The sequence below is a fragment of the Helobdella robusta genome (assembly GCF_000326865.2).
Source record: "Helobdella robusta unplaced genomic scaffold HELROscaffold_15, whole genome shotgun sequence".
Classification (NCBI taxonomy): Eukaryota; Metazoa; Annelida; class Clitellata; order Rhynchobdellida; family Glossiphoniidae; genus Helobdella; species Helobdella robusta.
This window is the reverse complement of record NW_008703839.1, coordinates 339,493-349,491: the sequence shown is the minus strand read 5'-3', so window position 1 is coordinate 349,491 and position 9,999 is coordinate 339,493. Positions and strand designations below refer to the sequence as shown.

The window sequence follows — 9,999 nt, the reverse complement described above, 5'->3', positions numbered from 1 at the left end:
AATATTTTTATTTTCTATACAATCGTTCTAGTTTTCGACAATTGCGTTTTAATGAACGACATTCAGAGACAAACCAAGGGGCGAATGGTACATATATATATATATATATGCGTCCAGAGACCCGGTTTCCCGAGGTAGGACGTTGTTTTCTTTGCCATCAACTTTTTGCGCCAAATTAGACGATCAGTTGTATCCATTTCTTTTAAATTTAGAACTTCTAAGTACCATAGAGGGGCTATTCTGAAATTTTCTGCAACATCCCTCCGCTATTGCATACTTCCCAGGGATTCTTGGCATCCCTTGACCACTTAAAGCCTGCAGGGGACTAGGGGCCGTTGTTTTTCTTTGTGATGGCATAGGAATAATTTGGAGAAAAGTTTTTACATCCGGACACCCATCCTGACGACAACTACCAGTTATAAGCGGTGGGCCTAGCCTTTCGCTCAAAAGCACGCAAGGCAGCGTGGATGCAGTTTTATGTCATACCCAGGACTATAAATATATATATATATATATATATATATATATATATATATATATATATATTTAAGGTGTGTCAAATTTTAAAAAGTTTTTTTTTTTTTTTTTTGAAAAAACCAGGGCATGGCAAAAGAAGCTTTTTGATGTCCTGTTTCCGTTGGTGCCTTTCAATTTTGAATGGATGCACTTTAAGCTTGATAAATTTTGAGTGAAAGTTTTACAAATATACTACATTATTTACGGGAGAGCGGGTAACATGACTTTAAGTTGAATGTACCCCCATTGTTAGTTATGCTATAAATCATGAAAAATTCATAAAGCAGCATTTGTCAAGCTTGAAGTGGATCTCTTTAATCAGATTTTGCAGTTTCACCTAATATTTTATGTTATAAAATAAGACCACAATTAACGCACATAAAATGTTGTTAACTTGTTTTTATGTTTTTCAGATATTGCAATAAATTAGAGAACTACTATCATTGTTATTTTGATTCTGATTATGGCCTCCCAGAGGAAAGACCTCCACTCATCTTAGTCATTATGTGGGGTCTGGCAGGGAGATCATTACCTCAGAGTTACCAACTGTGAGAGATTTATTAAGATACAGTATTCTGCTAAGGCAGTTGAGCGAGAAGGACAAAAAATTATACCAAAAAGAACTAGCCAAAGATATTATGACTGCCCTCTTTTATTAGTGGACCAAAGCAAATTCTAAGTTTAAATATCCTGTTGTTATTTATGAAGTAACAATCCAGGAAAGAATCGTTAATTTGTGGAATAAAGCTACTGATGTGTCACTTGGCAGAAATCTTGTTTGGTTGATATGTGATTTTCACAAAAATGAATTGCCACTGAGACATCTTATTTAAGAATTGGATGGTCAAACACTGAGCAATAATCGATGGTCAGGACCAATTGGTAAGATGCTTGATGATGCAATAGACCTGGAAATAAATCCAAATTTTATCAGGATAACTGTTGGTCCTCCATTGATTGAGTTAAAACAGAGTTTGATTAATGACCTCAGCACAGACCAGTATTATGGATACATGATTGTTAATGCTATCAGATCTGGTGTTGTGCCTGACAGGCTTGCGAACTTACAGATTGGACCTGTCACTCAAAATGGTTGACTACAGCTCTAAGATGTTGCAGATTATGGGTTTCCAATCATGGTCTGAAAGATATGCCACTTAGAAATTTGAAATTGATTGTCGAATTTTTAGTAGAAGTTTACAAGCCTAATTGGGTTAACATCAAAGTAAAGCATAGTTGGATTGATGATCCGAGACATGTTCTTTTTCAGCTGGAGCTTTTGAGAAACCAAGACAAAGAGGTAATGCAGATAGTAATGCATGTGGTAAGAAGATCAGCTTGGTATGCACATTCTGAAGCTATCATCCAGACACTGATTTGTAGTGACAAGGAGGAAGAAAGAAAAGTTGGAATTGAAAAGATTCTTGAAACCAGAGGAAATGCAGATGAGAATGTTCAGATGAGGGATATGAGTTTAAGCCAAAGGGTAACACCAAAGATCAATCCTGATGCCAGCAGCCTACTTGAACTCATTTATTGGGATTTTGAAATGTATGAATCTCCTCTAAATTGTAGCTTAACAACGGCTCAAGTCAAACAATTTTTGCACACTCCAATGATAGTCCCAGACTGGCCCCTACACATTCAAAGTATTGAGAGATGTGTCAAGATGGTTACAGAGGCAAGTGAGCATGTTTACAGTCAGGAAAGAAGGGATGAATATATTAGATCACAGATCGTCAGCAGATACAAAAATGTATCTTTTTATAACCCCTTTTTGTTTTTTAAAAATCTAAAAAAATCAATTTCCGGTATAAAATTGACACACCATATATATATATATATATATATATATATATAAATATATATATATATATATATATACATATATGATGAAAGATTTTAAATGCAGCTATTTATTTTCAAATTTAAATCATATTTAGACGTTTTGCTCAATGGACGCACTTCTTATCAAGCAACAGCAAAGGCAATCAAAGTATTACAAGTCCAGAATCACAATGCTGCAGGCAACAATAAGAAAACTTATGAATGAATGTAATAAATTAAAAAATGAATTAGCTACATACAAAGGTTTTATGTTATAAAACCATAGCAAAATGAATTGAAATTTTGATTAATTTTTTGTTTATTTTGCTTCTAGATAAAAAAACTCATACCATTTAAAAAAAGAGTTAACAAAGTATATGATGATAGTTACAAGACTTTTTATATGCAGCTGCATTCTCATAGTCTTTGTGCATACCAATTTTTAAGAAAATGTGGACTAACACCTCCACACCCTAAAACATTGAACAAGTAAAATTTTGTTAATAATAATATTCTGTAAACTAGTATTGTTATATAAAGAAATATGTACTGCAAATGAAATATTGCAAATGCTCTTTAATCCTTGATTCGATATCAATAAAGCCTCAAATAACTTATAATAGGAAAATTGGTAGGTTTTTAAAATAAATTTTGTTTGTAAATTTGTGAGGTTAAAATATAGCATATTTTGGTAGCATATGCTAGTTTATTCCTTGTGTATTTTATTTATTTCTTGATTTTTTGTTTTTTTCCCATTTCACTATAAGCATTTGTCTTCAATTTTTTTAATTTTACTGATGTTAAACTTTAAGCATAAATCATCAAATGCATTGTTTATTTGTGAAGATGACTTTATTGGATATGTTAACTATGGCGATGGGAATGAGGACATAGTTGCTTCAGAAGTGTTGGTTTTTTATGTTGTTGGTCTGATAGACGCTTGGAGGCATTCAATAGCTTATTTTTATACAAATAAATTATTATCTCACAAGTTGAAAGATTTAATAGAAAAAGCCATTGATAAGTTACATAATGCTGGAGTTAGGGTAAGCAACATTTTTTTTTCTTAAAAATATGTTAAAATTTTTATACATTATATTTATTTTATAGGGTCTTCTCACTGATAATGGGTGGGTTGGCCACTAACGTTTTGGCATGTGGATTGATTGGATGCTCTTTCACACTTCCAAACATGCAAACAAGTTTCTTGTCCCCATCAACCGGCCAGAAAATATATATCATATTTGATGCATGCCAAATGCTGAAATTAATGAGGAATAGGTTTCATTCTTATAATATAATATTTTATAATAATAATCCAATCAAATGGAATCATATCGTAAACTTATTTAATTATCAACAACAAATCAAAATGAAATTAGGAAATAAATTAAGCAAAAATCATGTAAATTTTGAAAAGCATAAGATGAAAGTTAAATATACATCTCAAGTCTTTAGTTGCCCTGTGGTTAAATCATTGGTTTTTCTGACGTTTTTGAAACAATAGCTTTTGTGAAAAACATCAACGATCTTTTCGATATACTGATCAGCAAACTGATGCTAGATAGAGAAAGGGCAACCTGACAGCCACAATAGATAATTTAAATTACTAAATTTGAAAAATTTAGATGGTGTTAACATTTACAAAACTCAAAAATTCTTTTTTTTTATATATATTTCAATATCTAAACTAAAACTAATTACAAATAATTTCAGAAAAATGTGCATAATGGGCTTTTGTACAACCATAAATTCAATAACTGATATTTCGAAAGAATTGTTGAATGAACAACCTTTTGTCATGATTTACCGTTTCAGTCAGGATCCACTGGAACTTTATTTCAACTACGTATTAAACTTTTCTGACTTGAGTCATAATAATGAAATAACATGAAAAATTAATTGTGTGCAGGTGGATGCTGCCGTCGCATAAATTGCCAACAATTCAGCGACATTTACAAAAAGATTTGCTGCAAATTTTTAACAGTTGTAATTTTGACATGGAAATTATAAACTGAATAGATTTAAAGCTACTCTGCAAATCGCAGGTAACACAGGAAATGTGTCATCATTTGAAACAAAAGAACTGCTTAGTAACATTATTTTTTGGGCAGATTTTGATGACAACGTATTATTGGAGCATGCGTCACTGCAGTATATCGTCAGAAATTGCACTGCATACATGGAAGGATGGGTGGTGAAGTCAATAACACCGACCATCTCATGGGCAGAATGCATGTTCTTTTTTCTTCTAATGTAAACATCTCCAAAATTTATTTAAAATTTTACATCAATATGCTGTCACAAATCCCAACAAATATGCAGAAAATGCTTGATTTCAGCCAGCAAAAACATATTTAGCGAATCATCAAATCATCTCATCATACTAAAAGACAATGGACAATTGACATATCCCTCAAAAGGAGTATTAAAAGTAAAATGATACATTTATTTATTTTCTGGTAAAAGCAATAAATTTCAATGATTTTCAAATCTGTCAAGAATCTGAAAATTATTAAAAATAAATAATTATTGTTTTAAGAAAAAACTTGTAATTGAAAGCAATATACTCCCACAATGTGTCAACAAAAATTTATTTAACATGGAAAATCATTTCAATGATGTACAAAATGCAAACCACTATTTTGAATAAATAAATAATAATATACAATCTACAAAATATGTTTCAAAATAATTCTCATCTAAAATTTACAATAGAGTTGAGTGTTGACAAACGTCTTGCGTTCCTTGACTGTTTGGTAGAACAGAAAGATGAACAGTTACTCGCCAAAGTGTACGTCAAACTTTCCAACTCTGGTCAGGTCCTAAACAACACATCCGACTGCCCTACACGTTACAAAAACAACGTTGTTTACAACTTCATTCACAGGGCATACAAAATTTCTTCAGACAACGATATTTTTAACGTTGAATTAGCCCCGCATCAAACAATTTCTGATCAACAACAACTACCCAAACAAAATAGTCGACGACACAATCAAAAAATATCTCCTAAAAGTCAACAGTAATCCACTCACGCAAAAATCTCAAGAAGTATTAACTAAAACAGTCATACCATAATATTACAGAAATCAAATGCATGACAACTATGGAGTCGTTGAATCGCAAATTAAACGCATCATTCAAAACAATATTACCGTCTGTCATAACAACAAGCGTTTACAACTCATCATTTATTATAACACAAATCGCTCATCAAACATCGTTATAAAAAAACAGCAATAACCCACCATTACCTGCGTTGGAGAGGACAAACGTTGTGTGCCGTTTTACGTATCCTGTGCCACGCTGCGTTGTGGATAACTACATCGGTCACACTCGTACTACTCTCTCCCGCAGACTCACCTTACATGTACAGGACGATAGCATTAAGGACCATATGTTTAATGCGCACCGCACGAACCTCACGCGAGCCATACTTGATGCGAACACCAAGATACTCGACAAAGAAACCCACCCGGGTAGGTTGAAAATCCGTGAGGCCCTGCACATCAACTAATGTAAACCAACCATGAACAAACAAACCAATAGATTTGACCCCACTCTCCAGCTATTCTCCCAATATAGGGATTTGACGCCGACGTTCCCCGTTAGAAACGATCCACGGCAGGTGACAGTACCACAACGATATGAATATCGTTCCACAATCGATAAACTCCAACCTGCCAATACGTAGTTTGTCACTAATCGTCGTAAATCATACGTCGTTGCGTCACTCACTACCTTATGTGATAATTAACATCCATGCCTTGCTTCATTCACAATCGATAATTAACATCACTTACATTTCTATTCCACCTATTCACACATTAGCATAATATATTTATTCATATACACTCGTACCATCCCACCACTCCACACACGTTTGGTTGTCATTCCAAATTTGCAATATCGATATTCGTACTTCTACCTTCACTTCCAGTATTTAAATTTTGAAATTCATTTCACTTATTTTGTATATTGTATATTTTATTATCAGTTATCTTAACATTTAATTTATTTTATTGGCAGGTTAAGTACCTTTACTCAAATTTCGTATACTTCTTACATTAATTTTAATTTAATTTCCTTGATCATTTTACGCTTATATTTTCCCAATTTGGTTCGTTTATTCTTCTTGATTTTACAATTTTAAATATTCAATTCATATTTAATAATTTAAACGTAAGTTCTGAAGATGACATACACTGTCGAAACGACGTCGTCAGCCGTTCGAAATGCTTGACGAGTTTAATAAAATTGAGTTACAACAATTGCGTCTTATTGAACAAACCCAAAAGAAATTAATTAATACAAAATGGGCAAGAACATTCAACCAAATATATATACATATGTGTGTGTGTGTGTGTTTTTCACTTTTTAAGGTAGTTGAAAGATAAAAAAAAGATTGTTTGCTTTTACTACCAAAATAAATTTTAAAAACCTCCTCTGTGTGATTAAATTTGGTTTGGTTATGTTACGTTGAACGATAAATCTATCGGGCGTGCGGGCCTTGAACTTGTTAGACTGCTATAAGGCGTGCGTACGAAAAAAAAATGTGCTCTAAAGTTTTTTTTATGCCGAATATTATTTTAAAAAGTATTTTTAAAAATTTCCGTTACTTACAATTGAAAATGTATGTGTTTTTTATGCATTTAATGTTACACTTCTAAATTTTTTATGTTTTCATATGCTTATGCAGTACTCGATTGACATTTACCATTTCAATTTGAGGACAAATTTATTTTTTTAAAAGTGAGGGATATCATGTAAATCAATCAACACACACACACACACATACAAAGACTAAAACACATAAAAACACGACTGACGTATTTATTGTTCCACAGAGGGAATATATTCACGCAGCGAAAAGCATACACACAGACACATACACAGACGAAACCACAAACAGAGAAATATTAAATAAGAGAAAGACACACTTGACCGCAATTCATCACGACTGGTATGCAAAGTATTACAGACGAGGTAATTAGATCCATGTGCAACCATATACGCATGTAAAACTAAAACGCCAACGCGCAGGCACCTTCTCCTATATAAGGAGATGCAGCATTAAGCAAGGAGAGAAACTACAGAAGACACACACGGAACTACACGACAGACGAGACGGGAAGAAGAACATAAGACACACACGAGTCTACTCGAGAGACGAGACGGAACAAGACGGGAAGGACACAACACAACTCACGTAACAGATGGGACTCAAGACATACAAATAGATTTTACTCGTAGCATTTATTTTATTCGTATATATCGCCTTGTTTTGGAAAAAGAACTGTAAAACTAAAATGGGTGAGTTTGTGTTTAATTCGCTAAAAGACAATATTTTTTATCGTCGTAAATAACATAATAACTAAATCGCAACATCAAGATAGAGAATCTTGATGTTGCGATGATATCTACATAATAACACAACATACAAAAAACTACATCCACATAATAATATACAACGTGGAATAGATGATTGATAAAGCAATTTTTGTCAAAGTATTTAAATTTTTTATATACTAAATACCATGCAAAAGTATTTAAATACTGTCTAAATATTGCCATTTTATTAAATATTTTAAATACCTCTTAAATACTGGAGTATTTAAATACTATTTAAGTATTTAAATACTCTAAATAGGGCGCTTCCAGTTATATCATTCCATGATTATTCTTCAGTTTGTTTTTAAATGTTGACAAAACTTTAGTACCTAAAACAGAATTTAAATCACAATTAATTACGAAGTTATTCCACATCAGTGGTCCATTGCACAAAATAATCGTCTTTGATTTGTTACATTGTATTATGCTTTTGTGCCGATTATTAAAAACAAAACAATAATAATTTGAAAATAGGGTTGGTAACAATCCAGCGTAATGCTTAAAAACAAAATTGCGCATAAATAAACATGGAGATTCTTATAGTTCAATTAACGCGTTGAAATAAATAGCTTCTCTGATGGAGCATTAAATTTTGAGCAGGTAATGGTCCTCATTGCTTTTTTCATGAACAGTTTTATGTAGTTATTTAGATTAATTTATTGTTTCTATTACTGCTGGTATTCAAATAAACGTTTCAACAAAATTTGCGTTTGAAATAGTTGTGTTCATCTATCAGAAATCTTGAACCTACGGATTAATCTTGACTATTGTTGGAAGCTACAACACGGTGCTGGAGATTATTGAAGTTATAACATCGGTGTTGGTAGTTACAAGGTCAAGAAGTTACAACAATATTCTAAAATGAAAAACATCCTCACCAACAGTAAAATCAGAATATCAACAAAATTAAAACTGTTAAAGTGTTACATTTTGCCTTTGCTCACATCAAGCGGAAGGAAGGAAGGAATGGAAAATTTAACAACTTCTGGAAAGATTACAGGGAGAAGAGATTGCGGTCAACAACAAATTACGTTCGTGAAAATTATGTTTCACTTGTTGATTATCACCACATATCAACTACCACACAGTGTTTAAGATTGGGTTTTGTGGAGGTCGATGGTCGCCAATGTCCTGAAAGGATAAGGTACGAGAAAAAATAAGCCACAATCTGTTATTAATTGCCATACAATGTATTTACTAATTATTTACCTGTTTAGTGTCTTTGTAAATTATTAAACTTGATTTATACCACAATGTATACTTAATCTTGATGTCTTCATATCCGTTATCTGTACAAAAATTAGTTTTCCTAAAGATAACAAAGAGAGAAATATTTAGATCAATAAAATAAAGGTTGAAAATAATGGTGGTTGGATGCTTACTGGTTTCTCAAGGATTTGTAATTTGCATTTCAAATCCAATGATTTTGTCACGACCGGAAATCAAAAGCTTGTGAAAAAACATGCAGTCCCATGTTTACAAGTAAAACCATTTCAATTTATTTTACTCTTTGTTATAAATTTTCAACAAATCATTTAATTAAACTGTTTAAAAATGTCCTTAAATCTTTTTGTTCTAGGGTAGTTTACAAACTGATAAAAATTTGTCATTTTATATGTTTGCGGCTGTAATACGTCTGTGTCATTGGTATTATAAATAAAATGTCCATTGTGACGAATGTGAATGTAGTAAGCTAGAAAGTGTCTCCGCCTAAAGAAGTTGCAGTCATTTTCGACAATTAAAAAATGAAGTACCGTACTTTTCTCCATCCGAAGGTATCATTAAGGTTTAAACTATTTTTCAATGTAAAGCTAACAAGCCTAACATCAATTGATTACAATTAAATTGAAAATAATTTATCTTTTGTATTCATTTCAGAGGTGTGGCACATATTTGAAAAAAAATTTCAAACAAACTGTGGACTGAGGCTTTTCAAAATGTTTTACCTTTAATCGTTTAAAAATACTTTTCCACCTTCAAACCCATGGTGAAGATTTTTTGAACCTTATGCACCATGATCTACAAACAAGTCATGGGATATCCACACAATCCTACTCCGTCATTAATTTAATACTTAAAACATATTATAATATAAGAATGATGAACACATGTAGAATAATGAATGAAAAGAACAATAATAAATTTGGTGTAAATAATTTTTAATAAAACTATTCATTTTGAGAATTTATAATTATATTTTTTATTAATAGAATGGAATTTCATTTTTTAGTAATTCGCTTTTGAAAACATATTCATAACAAA

The 9,999-nt window shown here is 32.0% G+C and overlaps 2 protein-coding genes across 2 annotated transcripts; both read left to right on the top strand.

Annotated features, from left to right (window-relative positions):
• Positions 1–1,403: 1,403 nt before the first annotated feature.
• HELRODRAFT_169148 (hypothetical protein) lies at positions 1,404–2,836 on the top strand (the record flags this gene model as incomplete). The annotated part of the gene is made up of 3 exons (XM_009015019.1): positions 1,404–1,608; positions 1,707–2,254; positions 2,678–2,836. The coding sequence occupies 3 exons, from the start codon at positions 1,404–1,406 to the stop codon at positions 2,834–2,836; spliced, it is 912 nt and encodes a 303-aa protein (XP_009013267.1).
• A 1,567-nt stretch (positions 2,837–4,403) lies between these two features.
• On the top strand, positions 4,404–8,897 carry HELRODRAFT_169147 (hypothetical protein; the record flags this gene model as incomplete). Its single annotated transcript, XM_009015018.1, has 7 exons — positions 4,404–4,504; positions 5,896–5,974; positions 7,194–7,332; positions 7,390–7,555; position 8,212; positions 8,631–8,768; positions 8,826–8,897. 7 exons carry the CDS (start codon positions 4,404–4,406, stop codon positions 8,895–8,897), a joined length of 696 nt encoding a protein of 231 aa, XP_009013266.1.
• Between the last annotated feature and the right edge of the window lie 1,102 nt (positions 8,898–9,999).